We start from the raw sequence: 19995 nt of genomic DNA on the forward strand, positions 1-19995 counted from the left end.
CGTTTTGAAGTTAACCAAAGCAAATCTATTCACACGACCTTCACCCTCAGGCAGGATCCGTGTCCTAATGTTTCTCTATTTAGTATATGACTATATGGTACACCCATTCCTTGCTCTCCTATACTGTTAAATATCTTTGTGACTTTGTCTAACACTCGATCAAAGACTTTTTTGGGCCCACCATATAACAACCAAGAGACCAGCTCTAAATAATCGCCTACGCATGCCAAAAACGGTATTATGAAATAATAAATACACCTCCACGGGCATGAAACTTCTTATGCTCAAAAGTATACTCAAACCAACGCCCTGGGTTGAGAAGACTGAATAGGTACGTTTCTGTGAGTTCGACTATGGAGGTATAAGTAACCAATAGTATCGGGCCATCGGAGCATGTACAAAATACAAATACCTACACAATAGTTTAGTAAGTGTTTAGTATAGTGTAAGCACTTTCCTGCAATACAATTTACAACACTATTTAAAAATTAAAACTGATTGAAATTATTATGACCACCACTTACCTAGTGGCTAGTAGTCAGTACTCGGTAGTAGTCATATTAGTTATAAATAGTTTAAACTTTAAAGTTATTTTGCGTAAATAAATCTATTTTTTCGTCATCAACATCCAACGACATTCTTATTAAAAATGCATATTTTTGGTGTTTTTATAATAATAATATAATAGTAGGTATCGTCGTCTTGCAACATAATGTAATAATAATTTATGATGGTTATTGCGACGAGTGCAACACCCAGATCATGCCTCCCGATTTACCCACCGTCCATTATAGCTGCAATTTGTTATTACTTAGGTACCCAGCTTCATACCTAGTGCGGTTATTATTTTTTTACCCGACACCCGTTTTGTACTAATTTATTCTTATCGATCGACGATCACTGTGATCGGAACACACATTTGTTTTGTCCGTGTGCATTAATGATACGATAATATGTTACTATTGTACGATCGCGAATTACCGTGCGCGTTCCCGGGACAGCGTGGCGCCCGATAATTTCGGTTGCGGCGCCAGGACACGCTGTCGCCGCAGCCGAGTCCGTTACCCCCACTCAGCGCGGTTCACGGACGACGGAAACGTCAACGCTTTCACATCGCGGGCTCAACGTTTCGCCGCGTGCGCGCGCCACACGATACTAATAATAATAACACAACCACCTAAATAATAATAATGATTGTTTCCCGTGATAAATCGTTCGTCGTTATCAGGGTCAGGCCGCAGCCCGCAGTGTCCGTGCTCCGTAGATCGCGTGAGTTGGCCCGAGCTTCGTCGTCGTCCGTGTTATTATTTCTGAGCATTATCAGCGTCGTTGTTTTTCATTTTTGATTTTAAATTTTAATATTATAATGGGGTTTGAAAAGGTATAATAATATGATCGTATTATTATTCGTTGGATCGCAATAATCGTATCCGTTCGGCCGCCTACGTCCGTCCTCTACGATTCGGTGATCTGACGTTTTAAATACACACGTATTGTAGTCAATTTACAACAGTCCGCAGAGTTGCACCAGGGACCACCTACACATGCGTAATAATATACTATGGCACCGATCCGTAAGTCCCGAATTGTATTATTGTTGTTATTATTCGTTCTTTCGCCAACGAGCGACGCAGCCGCCGTACTGTGCTGGAGGCGGTATCGTGGGCCCCCGAAACGATGACTGTTGTAGCCGTCCGTCCGTGTTAGGCAATATTATTTTCGCGCGAACGCTTTTTTTGGCGCTCGACATATGTTTGCCCGGATTCGTTTCCGTCTCGTCGCAGTGTTAGGAAGACGTGTCGAATGTACTTAATTATTGTTGTAATGCAAAGTGTATTATGTATAACGTGCACAGTATCGTCGATCGTCACATTCGTCGTCGTTTGCGGTAAACGAATCACTTAAACGGTGAAAGTAGTGCGGACGCATGACACTTAGGAACATAATATTATGTCGCTTTCTACGCGGTAAACGTTTGGATATTATTATTATACTTTGCCAGGACTTTGGTCCGGACATTAGATGAAAAATAAATAGCCCAAAAAAAAAAAAAAACGTCTTTTGTTCGACCCGACGTCTTGGCTTTATTTTCGCGATCTATTTTAAACGACGACAATTTAATAATTATGCGCTTTTGCATATTCAGAGTATATTAATAGAGTTCCAATTTTGTGTGATTACTCTCACGGCCAACTCTCCGACCATATGTCCGAAATAATATTATACGTACAGATATAAATATTTTTTTTTTTTTGCACACAAAGAAATCGTGTTTATATTAAATATTAATTGTTTCCTGTTTACATTATAGGTACGTAGGTCTTATTGTTTTTGAATTGATAACAAAACATATACTATCTATTTTCAAATTCATTGTAATTCAAAAGTAGGTACCTATATTTATTGTTTTTTTGCAAACAGTGTTATCTCATTTGTGTGGCTTCAATGTTTGAATTCATTCCAGTTGTTTGTCCTTTCAGATATTTAAACTTAAATCTGTTTAGCGTGCCTAGTTCTATATAATACATTGACATGTGTTTGAATAATAATTTTGTGATATTATTTGCTCAGAATTTATTTAACAAATAATTAAACATTACGTCCTATCTAAAAGTTTATTTAAAACTAATATAATATACCTAGCTTCTTATATATATACATATATAGTTATATTATACGAATATACCTATAAATATATTTATTTGAAAGTAACGATAATCCACCTATTTATCATATTCTGAATCATTCTTAAGTAATATTACATTTTTTGTAGATTTTGGTAGTTCTTCTTTATACCTAAAAACCCCATATAAAACTTAGAAAATAAAAAATAATAGGTACTTTTTTAATGTCTAACTCTGTCCTGCGAGAGAACAAGCTGATTCTGCACATCCCCACTTGACACTGATTCCACTATGGCAAGGTGTCACATTGAGATATGCAAACGAATCAAGTTTTGTTGGCCTTCGTGTTCTCTTGTCGAACAGAGTTAGTATAATGAGATTAGATGAGAGTTAGGTAGGAACTGGACATTTTTAGAATTTATTTATATAAAATGTCACTTCTTCTTAGATAGGTATAGCATTTAAAGATGAAATATTAAATTAATTACACAACAGTTTTTGTGTTTTATAGAAACTATTTCATTTTTATAGCTTGGGATGTTGATATTTTGTTGAGATTTACCAAAAAGTTGGCAATAGATACATTTTTTGTGCCATTATAGGTACCTTATATACTTACATTATTCATACCTTCAGTATACTATACCTACCTATTTTCTAATTTTGATTTGAGACATAATTTTTTTCAACCATTATTTTTTGCTTTTACAATATTAATTATTATATTATTTGCCTATAGTATACATGTTTAATAAATAATATTAATAGACTTGTATTTGTTTGGGATTAGGTTTGTACAAAATAATCGAATAAAATTTTGTAATGAACACATTATCGGAGTCTGATGTCATTGAAAAATCTCTCCATGTTCCTGAAATTACCCAAATGGCTAATGATAATGAATTAATATTATCACCAAAAAAACATCTGGTTTGCTTTGCTACTGTCAAAGGGGATTGTTTGGTGACAAAAAACGGTGCATCGTATGCTGGGATTAAGGAGTGTCTGCTCAGTGATCGAATGGTTGATAAAAACGAACCAATTGAAATTCAAATTACAGATTCTGCAATTCCTGACACTGATATCGATAGTGGAATGGAATCTTCAGCATCTAGCTGGGATCGATCAGTTAATGAAGTAAAAGAACATGCATTTGCTAGGCTTGAGGAAGAATTAAAAAAAGCGAATGAAACATTAAAACTTAGAGATGAAGAAGTATCACGTTTAAGTAGAATACGTGCTGATGTCGAATCAGAATTAGAAGAATTGACTGCTAGTCTATTTCAAGTTAGTAACTCTAATACATTATTGATTATATAGTTATTTTAATATATTTTTATTGTAGGAAGCTCATAATATGGTGAAAGAAGCAAATTTACGCCAGGCGGCTGCAACCAGAGCATTAAAAGAATCTTCAATGAAAGTTGATGTTTTATCTGCTGAGGTGACAGCATTAAAAACCCTTGTACTAACTTCTACACCAAGTCACCCTAATTTATCAAGAGAAGACAGCATTTCGATGCCAGGTTAGTATAATTTATTTGTTCTTATAGTCGCAGATAACTTGTAATAGTAAACAATAGTAGATAATAAACGAATAAATATGATAATTTATTAATATGTATATTGTATAATTTACAATACACAATTGTAAATGTATTTATTAATTTATTGTTTATATCAATATATATATATATATATATAAGGTACTAACGAGTACAATAATTAATAAACTTGTCGTATTCATACATAAGGTATACAGACATTAATTAAACGTTATTTTTATAATTATTTTTCTTAAAAATAAATATTCTCACTGTATCACTTGGTGGTTCGGGTATGTTCTTAATCCAAGGGTGCCCATTATCGTCTCTGTATTCGTTAAAATGTTTTTTTACCACACACTCCATGCCTAGATTCTGAGCTATTTTTGCACTGAAGTAATTAGTACAATCCATGCAAATAACAGATATTTCATCATTGAGTAAAGCTGCGTCAAACGATTGTTTGGCCACAGCTGTGGACAATCCAAGACTACGGTATTGTTTTGCTGTTGCTAAGGTTTTAATCTCCCACATTGTGTCTACATTTAACATTTTGAATAGACATGGCTCGCTCTGAATTGACGCCCAGAATCTTAAAGCACGATATAAATCTATATTGCTTTTATTATATAGATCTAAAAAAGTTTTTAAATTAGACATTTATTTTTGTATAAGAATATCATATTAATATCATATTGTAAGATAAATCAAATTCACTAACCAGCATGTATTTTTTGTTTCAATGCATTATCAGGTTTTGTAATACTATTAATAGCTAGAGATGCTACAGATTTATTATTTGTATCAATAGCTACTAATGTAATGTCACCTTCTTTGATTTCATAAAAGCGTTCATTTAATTTTTCAACATCTATTTTCTGAGCTTTGAAAACCGGTTCATCTAAATAAAAATCCTTCATTGTTGATTTGATATTTGGTATGTGTTCTTCTCTTGCACAAACAATCTCTATGTTCTCTGAGCATTTGTCCATTTTCTAAAGAAATATGTAAAATAGTTATTATAATTTAAGAAATATTGTATACCTATCATACTTTTCCGTTGTAACAAGTTGGTAAACAAATATTTCGTAAATACATTGGTGAAAGTTGAAGTATTTGTTTTTTAATAAACATCATATCTAATGAGTATTATTTTACTAGATATTATGTTTATGATTGTTACTTTTTTTACCTATTAGAAAATAATTACAAATTTATGTTTTCAAAACTATAATATAAATTACATTAAACTGTTTTTTTTTTTATTATTTTAAGCCAATCAATAAAATTACATTGGAATTTATATAAACTAGTTAACTACTAATGTTTAATTTAATTATTTTTTAGGAGGACTAAGTGGAGTTGGACTATTTTATCGTAAACATAAGAGATCTCCCTCGCACAATAACCTAAAGTACGGCCGAGAAAATTCGCCACCGGATTCTCCGCTAAAACAAAAGTCTAATCAATCCGAAACAGACACAGACATTTTAGACATATCGAATAGTGCTGAGGTAAACAAATGTTATGTTTTTTTATTTTAATAATATAGTATTATAATATTTTTAACTATGATATTTTAAGGTTGATCCAAATGTGCATCGTGAATTTGTTCTTTGGATGAAATCTCCTACTTTAGACAAATCAGATGCCTTTATAAGTCGAATATACAGAGAAGATATCGATCAATGTCTAGAGTTTAATAATTCAACTTTGGCAATGGATGTTAGAAATGCAATTGAATGTGGGAATCTTTTTATTGAGTCTATGGACAAGTCAAAATCTCATTTTCCAAAGTAAATAAAAAATTGTATATTAGTTTTCTCTATTTAATGTAGTTGGGACTTTAGAGTTACTTGGGGTTTTTTCAATGATACCTAAGTGTTTTTCATATTGAAAATAGTCTTATAAAGAATTATTACATATCAAACTATAGTGAATACAGCTTTTTAAGTCATCTGAATGATTTAATGATGGTACACAGGTGTTATGATATCATTTAAACTATAAAGTTGATATTGTCAATTTCAGTGTTGGGTAGTAACTTAACGCAAATTACAAATTACTGTAACGCAGCAGTAATTTCATTACTTTTTACTTTAAGTAACTCAATTGTAACAAAATTACTTTTTAAAAGTAATTTCTATGAAGTAACGCATTAACACGTTATTTTCCACGTTACTAAAATAATCGTTTTGAATGTATTATAAAAACAAGCCGATAGGATGATAATCCAGACAAATTAAAAATGAATTATATGTATTTTCAATTCCGATAAGAGTTAACAATATTATCAAACATTCCAGGAATAAATGTTATTACTTTATTAGCAGAAAGAAAAGAGTTCGGTTTAAAATAAAATTTAATTAAAATTAATTATGATTTATGACTAGGTGAGAGGATTGTACATTTGTACATAATAGGTCTGTGATTGTAAAGTATATAGGTACATAATAATTAAATCATATAAATTGAGTATGGTTAAAAAATTCTAAACAAAAAGTAACGTTATTTGTAATGCATTACTTAATTAATAAAAAAGTAATGTAACGTGATAAAAATAATTTTAGGAAATGCAAATGTAATTTAAATAAACATATTTGAAGTAACGAGTAACGTAATGTCATAACATTTAAAAGTAATTTACCCAACATGAGTCAATTTAGGATTCGGTTTTACAAAAGTAATTCTAATAAATGGTTCTATAAGTAATCAGTGATAAAAATGAATGAGCTGTACCAGTGTACCCACTATAAAAATACATACAATTGAAATAATATTAATGTTTAAAGTAATTAATATTCAGTTTTTCTAATTTCAGAAAATGCGCTCTAATGGAACTGCCATTGCTGTGTCTCTATAGAATGAATTTAGGAGGAGCAGATAGCGAATGCTATTGCATTTCACAAATTTGTCGAAATAGAGTGAGAATTTTTTTTTTATGACATTTTAATTTTACATTAATATCCTAACGTTTGATATTATTTTTTGTTTTGATTTGTGCTAAACAACAATTGTAACTTTATTTTTGTTTTTAGATTACTGCGGTATGTGATTTCCTCAACTACCTCAGATACATTCAAAGGGGCTTGGTCAAAAGTCTAGGTTTGTAACTCAGTAATATATTTCTAATCTTTTACAACACACGAAAAATAATACTAACACTGTTTAAAATAAATTTAATCTATCATTTGAAAACTACCAGGTAGATAACTCTATTAACTACTTAATGAATCAAAAAATAATTATTAAAATACCTTGAATGTTGGGTACTTTTTTAATTGTTTTCAAAAGTCGCTTGATTTTGATAAAAATAATGTTATTTTATTCAAAATCTACATTTGTTTGGGAAATATTTATGTTAAAATATACACGACACTAAATTTATAATTCAAACCAAACAAATAATAATTTATATTGGGTGTTTACTTTGAAAAATTATATTTCTGGTTCAAAATTACTTCTATTTAATTTAATTTCTATACAGTATAATATTATGTAATTATTTAACCGAATAACAATAATGTCACAATATTACACAGAACATGCCACATTGTACAGATTATATCAAGTCACCTAAATAATTTTTTTTTAATGAATGTATTAATTTATTCATATTTCTCATATATTTTCATAATGCGTGACAATGATAACATTTTTGTCTATTCTTTTAATTTTGTTTGCACTGTTTGAATTTGAACTTTTAAACATCACAAAATGTAATTTTTATTTTAAAACATAATAATAGTATACTAATGCCGGGTTGCACAAAACATTTCATGAATCAATAGTCTCTTAAACAAGATTTAGTGGCTCATGATTAGTCCATTCATTTTGTGTTCATTTTCATTCACTAATGAACCTTTAAATTTAATAAATTGTTTATGCAACCCAGCGTAAGTGTTTACACCAAACAAAAAAAATATATTTATGTTTATACTCAAACATTTCAAACTTTTCTAACTGTTCAAGATGTTTGAATTTGAACTTTTTCATTTCTTAGAGTTCAAGTTGTATAAGGGTTCGATAACTCATATCTATCATAAATTAAAAATGTGTTTTTATTTTATAAAAATACTAGGGGGCTCTGCTCACTTTGCTTATTAACCCCCCTTCAATTTTTGCGAGCTGAAAATGTATAACTTATTTAAAAAATCTGAATGCGAAAGACTACAAACACTATAAATGATTAATATTTTAATTAAAATATAATATAATATTGGTTGTTGTGGTAATTATTTGATAAAACTATTTTTCAACACTTTTTTTCATAAAACAGAGATAATACAGATATTTTTACCAAAATGTGATGACAATGTATACATTTTGTATGGTACGTTTTATTCAATATATAATTATGATTCAACATTAAACTCCTACAATAATTGTATTTCATAAAGTACCTACTTATTAAAAAAATTCACATAACCTCCCATACAAGACGTATGCAATAAATAAACTTAATATACTGTATCCATCAATACTATCACTTTATGTAATCAGTTAAATTAATATCGATCACACATTATTATGTGGTTCAACGCCGCCCGTGATCTCAGAAACGGCAGAAATAACATAAACTAAAACCAACCATACCTTTAATTTTAGAGTTCATTGTCAATGGCCTATCTAAGTTTCAGAGTTTATTAAAAAAATTCCAATTCAATTATACTAATTATAGCGTATATAAATGTATTTCAGTGTCGTTGAAAGTGTTAAAAAAAGTTACCATATATGTTAAAATAATAAACTTCATGAGTAGACATATGTACAACAGAAAAATTAAAAATATATCAAAATAACTAGAATTTTTATAGATTTCATGTTTAGGAACCTGATTTGACTACATAATAATACATTTAGATTATTGTACATAAATATATATTAATAATTTCAAGATAATATCGAACATTGCAGAATTTGAATTATTGTTCATATTTTAGTTTTAACTATGAGCAAATTTACAATATGTAATTATGTTTGATGAAATTGAATTGTCTTCTGTACATTCTGAATTAAAAATTATAACTAAAATACTATCATTAAATAATAATTTTCATTAGGTAAATTGTATACATCAAATTAGAAGGCGTCAAGTTATGTTTGACCGCAAGATTATTATTTACCATTTTAAGTTACAATATTAGTGTCAAGATGGATAATCAGATTTAATGGAATCCATGTGAACATCGTTTGACAAAATAGTAAAAACTAAATTTCTAATAAAATAATGTATATTAAATTATACACCTCGAACACTAATTACAATGGAACATAATACAATTCATAACAAACAAGCATACACATATATCTATAATATAAGTAATATTTATAATTATTTCTACTTATGGATTAAAAATAATTTATTATATTCTCACGTAGAAGTACTGTAGTCAAACAAAAACAGTAGACTTAATAACTTAATAATAAATTATAATGTACTACATACGTCGTACATATTATTAAGTTTTAAAAAGTACATTCTGTTAGAATGATACATTTTCCAATAATTGGAAATAGTAATTGTATATCATAGCGTTTAACTTCACAAAATTGCATCTAATAAAAATGGCAATTACACAAGTTCATCGGCTTTTATTATTGACACATTTGATATTTTTTTTGCTTAAAGCTGAACACATGTACATTTATATTTTACATTGGCACATTGCTTTGAATTACTTAAACATATTTTAGGTTCTGAGCATAGTAGGGACCTCTATTGTTTTTTTAATAAATTGTGCATTTTTATTCATTGCAGTAAAATCTGTACAATTACATTTAACCTTATTAATAATTAGAAATTGAACACAATCAGGAATTTGTATCTTTTCTAATTATACTTTTTTAATACCACAGATAAAATTGTATCTGTTAGTATAGTACAATCTGCAGTAACTCCCTCGCAGCCACGCTTCGCTCAGAATCTGAAATTAAAACAATTAATCTTGGAAGAATATGATTAGGTACTCAAAAAAATATCAGAATAGAATTTGTCGTTAGTCCGTATGATATTGTATCCTACACTCATTTATCAAATGACTTTACGCTTTTCTCATTTTGTAACCAAACTTAAACAAGGAGTTAAACGTCGTAGGTTCGTTAATATTACGAAAATTACAATGAAAGCGTTTTATGTGTTATATTTCAATAGTACACCTCGTTAATTTTGTTTTAAATAAAAGTTATTATTAGGTAGTATCGATTTATTGTTAACTTCAATCGGTTATAAGTTTTAGCCATATAGACAAAGAACACTTATACACACCTTATCTAGTTAATTTGGTTACGTCTATCTAATTTGCATAGTGAGGTTATAAAATGAGAAATGAGGAGGCGGTTTCGATAAAAGCTTGTTTGTTTTCGACGGATAGGTATAACACGACATGTTGGACTAACACCCATTGATCCATTTAAGTAATTAATTAATTTGTAATGTATAATTAGACGAACCACGGACACGTAATTTAACGGGATGAGCACCAAGCTTGTTTAAATTAAAAACTTCAAAGCAACGCGAAAGTTATTTTTAGTAATGAGTAATAATCGCTAATTGGTATGCCATTGAGATACAAACATTTTTAGACTTTCTATTAATATTTTATGTTTTTTTTTGTTTTTTTTTCTAGAAAACGATATGTACTGGGAAATCGTAAGACTGCGAAAACAAATGATGTTGGCTAAGTTGGGTCTAGCTTTGACATCGTAATATTGCTAATGTAAGGTATTAAAAAAAAAAAATGGAAGCTACTAAAAAAAATAGAAAACTATAATATGGTAATATTGTAGTAACGTTGTCAAACGGATAAATAATACAGATGTTACGTGTAATTTTTGTGATCATATCTTGTGATTTTTTTTTAGATTTTTTTCGTATAGTAAGTATGTACATTGTACATATATTTTAAGTATAATTTAAGTCCGATGATATTGTGGACCGAAAGCGCAAGGCCCCTAAAACGTACGCTGATGAATCTTTACGTAATTACGTCTTATAATGAAATATCTAAAACAACAATAACTGCCGGATAAATGTTTAGATATTTTAAAGCTTCCCTGGCCACAACCCACCTATCTACTTAGTTTTTATATTTTTACTTATCTTTGTGCAACTAAACATTTTAATCGATAAGTGATAAAAAATTATACCTATACCATAATTTTACTTAGGTAGGTACACGCAATTGTCTTGCCAATTGATGTGAATGTGATTTAATATTGTAATATACATATAAGGCAGTTAATATTTATATTACCTATGGAACAAAATATAGTTTATAATTGTTTACGAAAGATCTGAAATGGTGAGATATATATTTTATATTTTTGTTTTTTTTTACATATATATATATATATTTTTATGTATTAATTTGTATACTTCGACAGTATATTGATATAATTTGTGTGTAAAACATCATAAATATACAATATACTTCGAATAATAAATAATAATAATAAAAATATTTTAATGCAATAAATCGAATTATTAAAATATTAAGTTTTTTTGTTATAATTTATACATCAGTTTAAACAATACAATACGAACTGTTATAATATTATATGATTTATTGTCTACCGATACAGTGACATATCAGTAGCGTACTCACAGGGGGGTTTTGGATGTTTAACTCCCCCTGGTATTATTTTACTATATTATGTAATATAGACATATATACCTATTTATCACGTATGCATATAATTATTCCTCCCATTGAAAATATCTGTGTATTCAATAACGAGATTCGTGTGACAATATAATTGGCATGGCTCGATAGCGATCATTTTATACAATACCTCTCCTCCCTTCACGCAATGATCAAATTTCAAATAATAAGTAACCAATAACCAGGGGGGCTTCTGACCTCTGAATTGACTATAGAACAGTGAATAATCTATTTTTACCATTTGGAAAAATATCTTCGCCGATTTTTTTATTAGTACATTTTCGAAAATGTTGAGCAGAGCCGGTAAAATAAGGCAGGAGTAGCATAATAATTATGAATGTTATGGGATAGCTTGTATTGTGTGCCACACTATAATGTACCTACGCATTTCCAACTGTTCCGGTAACATGAGAAACGATGAAGACTGATGAATGATAATAAAACCAACATTAATTACACTATTTCGGTCGTTTTGGCTACTCTATAATATTATATAGTCTATAGAGTAGGACTAATTTATTTAATCTGTGATTCCGCCCATATTACTCACCCGTGCTTTATATAATAGTACAATTCAATTATTATTTGACTACTACACATTATCTGACTATAATAATAATAGTAGTCTCCAAGGAACAAACGATAGAAGGTGACCTGTAGTATGTAACTTGCCTATGTCTATTGGACACTACCTACGTCCTGCATGGCTACATACAAATACTGCAGCTCTATTAATCGGCATGTACCTGATAAAAGAGAACACTACTTTACAGAAGTCGAATTTAAATAAATCTATATTATTCATAAGCCTTTTTTGTATGTTATTGGGAAATAATATTTACAATAGGCACCTATATTAGATATTATGTTATATTTTTACAATGATTGATTATGTGTGTTCTCTTTTTTTGACTTCATTACGTTTTCGATAATCAATATCAACATTGAACATTATAAAGAGAGGGGGGGTGTGGTAGTATTTTTTATTGGATCTTAAGAATGGACATTTCTTGGTATTCCTGGTATTCTAGAAAAAAAACTAACAAAAAGGGCTGAAATTGGGAGTATTCACGCAACGCCAATTTTTGACTAATTCGATTTTTCATTGTAATTCAAAAAGAAATAACAGTAGACTTAAAATTATCATCAAATATTCATATAATAATTTTCTTTACAGAACAGTATAAACATTAGTATCACGCACAATGCAATTTTCGAAATACTTTGGCTACCCACTTATTTTAAGCTATTAATATCACTCTTTTACGGTACATCGCCTACTTGGTATTGATTATTGACTTGGAAGTTATATGAGATGTTCTTGAGAAAACATTTTTCAGCCTATTGAATAATTAAAAAACTATCCATAGAAATGGATGCTGTATCTAATGGTCTCCTTCGCTCAGAATCCTTTTTTTTAGTTTTTTCGTGTACGATAATTTATCACATGAATTCAATTTTAACGCATCTAATACACAGTGACCACCTATTGGCTATTCATCTATGAGACGTGTGTTAGTAACCTAAATACCTAAGGAAAACAAAAAATAGTCCAGTTTTTTTTTAAAAATAAACTTATCAAGCAAACAAATACAAATTAATTCGTAATCATTACACGAACACGATGCATGTGTATGAGTATTATAATTTATCACACGAATTCAATTTTAACACATCTATTACAGTGACCATCTATAATTGGCTATTCAACGTGTCAGTAACCTAAATACCTAAGGAAAACGAAAACTAGTTCCGTTTTTTTTTTTTTTTTAAAAACTAATCAAGTAAACAAATACAAATGAATTCGTAATCATTACACGAACACGATGCATGTATGAATATTATAACATAAAAGTAGGTATAAAACTAATGATAATAATAATAATAATATATTAATATATTATACCCATTACCTACCTATTTCGTTTTTACCCGATTGCAACAATACGATTCGATGATTTTTTTTCACGTCTACAATATCCTGTTTTTGTATGTTTAAATATTGTTATCACATAAAACGTAAATTGCATGTAAATTGGCTGACAGTAATACTATGCACTAAAATACTAATATTAATAATATTTCCTTAGCGTATTTATTTTGTTTTCGCCGATGCAATCATACATTTTCTTTGTAGGTTAGGAATTTTTGATAACCCCGGTCGCGGTAAACCTGTCCGCCAATCACGGACATAATATTTCTTGCCATATACTGCCATAACTTCGTTTACTCGCATAATTTGTTGGAAGTTAACCGAAATTACAAGTCTACAATTCCATCCCTTGAATAGAGCCTATTAACAATATTATAGTATTATTGTATGATGTTTGTAATTTATTCCACCATAATAATGAATTATGATAATTATTTTTAATAGGTACTGTGGCCGTGCGGGTACACCATTGATTACGCTATGTCGTTGTTACAGTTATAACTATAAGCAAATTTAGTAAACTTAAACGACAAATCAAAAGTTAGATAAGCCTAACCGGTTAGTGATAAATATATGGATGACCACTAGTTAATCAATAGTAATATAGGTAATAAACATTTAATATGTGGGAGAAAGGTAATAATATTATGTGTTCCACTTGGCCACTAAAATCAATATTTTTACTTTTTTTTTATACATATTTCAATATTTGTGTAGTTGTATCAAAGTTTTATTAATGAAAACTATTCCTAAAAAATACGAGTATACATGTCAGTATGTCAAAAGTACAGAATGATTCGAGTTCAAAATGTATTATTACCTAAACTCTTATTAGTTATTACACAGAATAGGCTATAGGTATATATAGGCAACCAAATCAACTCTTATTTTAGATAGTTCATAACTTGTTATTATATTATTATCGTAATATGTGTTATAACTTATTATCATATATATTACATAATATATTATGTACAGTACAAGTATTTATACGCTTTTTAAATCGAAAATAATATTTACACGTCAATTATTATTTATTATAGAATTGCGACATGTATACGTCCGTGCGGGATCTCTTCTAAGTGACGGCCATAAAGACATAAAACTTATACTACCTATAAGTTAGTAGTTACCTATAGTTAATAAAGCTTTTAGTAATAGTTAGGTAATACATTTTACTATATTAGGTACCTAAAATACGCACAGATTGCAACGACAATAACAATAACTTTGAAAATTGCCTACATTTAACTCCTTAAAAACGGTACCGATACCCCTCTAATTCTAAAATTAATGAATAAATAATAAATCATACATCACTATAGAATATGTTTATATTAATATAAATCAACATATTAATGATTACTTCTTTAGTAATAATTGTACTATAATGGATTAAATGAAAACATGTTTTTTTCTGATCGTAGGTATAACTTGAAAATGTTGTTAAATCGAGAACCACCGAATCTGACAAAGCGACGAACGCTAGGAAATAAGTGACGAAAACGACGACGACAACCGTTTTCCCGAATATTATAATCATCGGAAATTAATATCGAAGTTACACTGTCGCGTTACCTATGTCTTTAATAATAATATGTACCTATACCTCTACGAAGTAGACTGTGGTCGAAATACAACGACAGATTTTATACAGAGGTCGAGGCGATTACCATCGCTCAAAATAATATAGTGTATAATAATTATGTTACCAGTCAGTGATGATAATTAGGCATTATTAAAAAATGACTAGTCTATGTTGACCCTGACTGTTTTTCATAGACATTGATATTTTAGAGAATGCCGAACTAATAAGATAGACAATGATAAAAATAAGTTTAATAGTAATTCATTAGTTTTATGATTGATCAGTCATTGCCATTATTGACTAAGACTATGCAGTCATTGATAATTTAGTCAAAGAAAAACTAACAGCCAACCGGGTGGTGATGAGACACATAATAATATATTATGTTTACTATTAAGGAATAAACAACATGATGAAATAAAATTTTTCATGATTTTAATACTTTTATGGAGATAATGTATGGACATCACTTATTCTCACATGGTAAGCTGCTATGGCACTTTGACGTACAAAGCCGATTAGTAGATCGACCAGTACATTTATTTGTTTTGCAGTGGCATCGTTGAAATCCTCAAGTTCCCATATCACGCTATATTGACCCCAGCCGCTTCACGGAGTGTAATTTATTTTTCTGCAGATAACTTCAAGACGTTTTCAAGGAGAATACATTTTTCTTTGCAAGGAAAAATTTCTGTTCTTGTGTATACACTAAATATTTTTGAGAATACCGGTCTCTGTACCTATAAAGTATTTTTTTATTAATTTAAATTAATTTTCTTATTTTGAAATTTTCATACCTAATTTATACATGTTATCTTCTATACTAATGATGACAGCCAACAAATTTCTGGGTGAACCTCTAGCTCGTTTAACATAGGGGATTGAAACTCGAATATTTACTCCTACTTCAAGTACTTCAAATTTTCTATTGGATTTTTTTATCATTATTTTGGCCTGATTTTCCAAGCATTTTGCAGATAATTGTCTTTCATCCAATATTTCGTCTTGTCTAATATCGACTAAAATATAAAAAGCAATTGTTAATCATTGTAATTATTTTTTTTTTTTTGGAATAATTAATTTGAATTTCAGATTGGCTCACTTAGTTGCTCATTGTTGACCAGTTGAACACCATTAAGAATATTGTCAGTATTGTCTTCTTGTCTAATATTAATAATTTTATTATCAATATCTTCAATATCTTCTTCTTGGTTTAAATCAGCGGTTTCATTGAGTGGAAATCCAACTGACGCAACACCAAGTCTTACAGGACACCCAAACATCGCCTCGTACGGTGATCTGCCAATTCCTATTAAATAAAATATGTGGTCAAGTTTATTTTCAACTAATTTTTATTATAGATTTTTATGCACTAAAATCAAAATATGCCATATAATATAATGTCAAAATCGTGAAAATATACAACACTAATTTGCAAGAAAAAAAATTTTAATTGGGTAATGTGATATGGTAAAAAATACACATGTATTTGATAATTATAATTATTTATTACATATTATTAACTTATTTTTTGAATTTTCTTAACGAAGTATTAATTTATACCTTTTTTAAATAATCTCAACGTATATTCCTCTTTATTAAAAAATAATTTATTATCTTCACGTTTATTTTTCAATAAATCTTTAAAAAAACTTATCCCATACCTATCTAGTTTTATCCATATGATGAAAACATAAATGCCAAGGCTATGGTGTCTGAAGTATGTTTGTATAAACTGTTGTTCTCGGAGTAAAATTGCTACATGGTCAGGATAATTTATTGCCTGAAGTACGCACATGAAAACGGGGTTGAGCAGGATTAAATAACCGTAACCATAATAAAAACAAAATATCAGTTTTGAGAGTGTAAACACTGTGAACAAATAATAAATAATACATTATTTTGGATAAATTGTAAATATATAGGTACAAAGGTACCTATAGAATATAGATTATGGGTACCTGTCATAGTTCATAATGTTATAATATGGTTAATGCACGAGAAGAGATAGTTATAAATAACATAAAACAGAATGATGAAATACTAAAATTCAACTGTACTATTAAATTAAATATGGAAATGCATGCTAGTAAACAGGACTTACTTGGTTTTGACTTCTAATATAACTTTATAACTATGTGCACATTCATTTGGCACTGATGGTGACGGTAATTTTAAGGGGAGCTTATAGACTCCAGTATTAACCTTATTATCCTCGTAATTATTCAACAGGTAGTTGTGTATAAATTTCCACACCACCTTTGCGAAAAACGACAACTTCGGAATAATGAAGTCCGTTTAAATGCGTGAGGAGGTATTATACATAGCGCGTTTTTTTATTGTGGTATCCCCGTTAAGGCCTAATCCACACGTACAAAAAAAACGTCAATTTTATCCACACTTTCATTACAAAGTAATTTATTATTATTTAATTATGATCAATGGTGGATAGGTTTTTGTTTTTAATGTATTTATATAAGAATTGTTTAATAGGTATATGTTTTGACGAAGGACCGTCACGGTTGACAATAATTAGAAGAAAAATGATGTAATGATGGTAAAATTTGCAAAAGTCTGTCCATGACTGGATTTGAACATCATGGAATTCGATGATGCAGCTTGAGATTTTTTTTTTATACGGCGAATTTGTGGATTTAATTTTAACTCAATAGGAAATATTAGGCTAAATAATTATTAAATTATTTAAATTGTTAAACGCACGCACTGGTGAATTATTATTCAAAATAATTTATTTCAATAGGTAGGTACTGTTAATTTTTCTGCCAACACTCATAAATTTATAAGTTACACGGGTTCATATTATTAGGAACTTCACTTTTTTTAATACTCCCATATGGATATTGGTGAAAAATGTAACAGTAACAATAAACCAACGTTAGAATAGTTGTAATAAATATATAAACCATTCAAGTAGTTTAAAATAAATTAAATTGACACTTAATTTGCACTTAAACTCTTATAAATTATTTACGTAAAAATATGTATATTATAAGTTATAAGTTATAATTGTAGTGGTTGGAAGTTATAGGAGCTAAAAAAAGCAATATATGTATGAAATATGCACAAAAAAAATTGTGAAATATGCATGAAAAAAATGTCAAATATTCAAAATAGTTTGATAAAAATTTTAAACTCCAAAAAAGCAATTTTTGTTGTTATTAAATTGTACTAAAAAAAATGTAAAATTTGAAAAAAAAATGTATAATATTTAAAATATGGCGAAAACATTTTATTGAACTGAAAATAATATATTCGAAAAGATAGTAAATCGGAATATAGGCACGATAGAGTGTTTTCGTTAAAACTTAAATGAATAGTCGATTGCGGTGATACAATAAATACCTACTTACATTAATATGGAGTTATATATTCAATATCATCATTAAAATACACGGCTTAAAAAGAAAAAGATCAATTAATTTTTTTAAACATTTATTAAAACGCATATGAAGATCAAGAAATATGTACTTTTCCCCTAAAATTGACAAAATATGCGAAATATGCATTTTCAATATTCAATTTTTTTTAAACTGACCATTGTATAGCTTGGATTTTTTTTAGTTAAATGTTCTATAAATCGAGAGCATAATATAGAATAATATACAACTCTTATACAGTCCTACAACTTCCGAGCCCTAATTATAACATTTAAAATACTATCCTCGTCATCAACTATTTTCATTTAAATGTATGATTATGAAATATTTTAAAATCATTAATGCATTATTATTAATTTCATTCCCTTTGAGAACTACAAACAATGCGTAAAAAATAAAAAAATTTAAATTCTCACTCATATGCATTTTCTAATCATAACCAGCGAGATGGGAGAGAGATAGGGACTATTCCGTACGACCTTTTCTTTTTTCGGTATCTACGACGTTGTTGGGACTTCTTGCGAATTACTTCGACAACTTACAGCCTGCAGTGTTGAATGTTGATTGTTTTAAGTAGAGGAAAAACAATTACATTAATTCATTACTTTACTTTTAAGTTTGAACACTCAATGTTAAATAACAAATTCAAAAAACCCCAAAACCACAAAACTAATATTGGATTATACATTTAAAACAATTCACTGTTGAAAATATTACGGTATAAATAAACAAAAATATTCTATTCGATTAAACATTTACAAAACAATATATAGTAGTCTCCTTTTTAGCCAGCACGGTATTGCACTTATATCTATTTATTATAGTCAACATAATATTACAATAAAAATTTTATGTGCGTGGGTATAATATATCGTGAACCGAAGTTTATTTGTATTTCAAAGTAAAGGTTAAACACTTACATTTATTCCTACCAGCGTCCAGAGTCATACTTAAACGCATGGGCTTATATTATTTACTTTTCAGACTTTAAATGAATATTTATTGTTTCGGACAATCTGCGTACCGGATGACGTGGATGCATATATTTTAGTTCCCAGATGTAATGTATAAAATACGCAAGCCTGAAAAATCCAAAAGCCGTCATCGTTTCTCCACGACCAGGTTAATATGTACCTATTTTGCCTATACTATACGCCGGTTAACACTTAACAATACCTTAGGTTTGCGGGTTTCAAGTATTTAAAAGAATATAATAATATTTTGTACACACTTCACTCTTATCA

The 19995-nt window shown here is 29.0% G+C and overlaps 2 protein-coding genes across 6 annotated transcripts; one reads left to right on the forward strand and one right to left on the reverse strand.

Moving 5' to 3' along the window:
* Nucleotides 1-1158: 1158 nt before the first annotated feature.
* LOC132940758 (guanine nucleotide exchange factor for Rab-3A-like) lies at nucleotides 1159-11631 on the forward strand. Of its 5 annotated transcripts, XR_009664102.1 has the most exons (10): nucleotides 1159-1574; nucleotides 3415-3911; nucleotides 3970-4150; nucleotides 5516-5682; nucleotides 5753-5964; nucleotides 6990-7092; nucleotides 7207-7273; nucleotides 9232-9372; nucleotides 10616-10724; nucleotides 10798-11631. XR_009664102.1 is itself a non-coding variant. In XM_061008492.1 (8 exons), exons 2-8 carry the CDS (start codon nucleotides 3447-3449, stop codon nucleotides 10875-10877), a joined length of 1275 nt encoding a protein of 424 aa, XP_060864475.1. In that variant the 5' UTR covers nucleotides 1167-1574; nucleotides 3415-3446; the 3' UTR covers nucleotides 10878-11631. The 5 variants fall into 5 exon arrangements, 3 of the variants coding, with proteins under 3 accessions (XP_060864475.1, XP_060864476.1, XP_060864477.1); XR_009664101.1 differs by having other exon boundaries at nucleotides 9232-10724; XM_061008492.1 differs by lacking the exons at nucleotides 9232-9372; nucleotides 10616-10724 and having other exon boundaries at nucleotides 1167-1574.
* Nucleotides 4215-13967, reverse strand: LOC132940759 (uncharacterized). The gene is made up of 3 exons (XM_061008495.1): nucleotides 13750-13967; nucleotides 4890-5163; nucleotides 4215-4803 (listed from the first exon to the last, which is right to left on the reverse strand). The coding sequence occupies exons 2-3, from the start codon at nucleotides 5158-5160 to the stop codon at nucleotides 4394-4396; spliced, it is 681 nt and encodes a 226-aa protein (XP_060864478.1). The 5' UTR covers nucleotides 5161-5163; nucleotides 13750-13967; the 3' UTR covers nucleotides 4215-4393.
* Between the last annotated feature and the right edge of the window lie 6028 nt (nucleotides 13968-19995).

Source organism: Metopolophium dirhodum, chromosome 3 (genome assembly GCF_019925205.1).
Source record: "Metopolophium dirhodum isolate CAU chromosome 3, ASM1992520v1, whole genome shotgun sequence".
NCBI lineage: Eukaryota > Metazoa > Arthropoda > Insecta > Hemiptera > Aphididae > Metopolophium > Metopolophium dirhodum.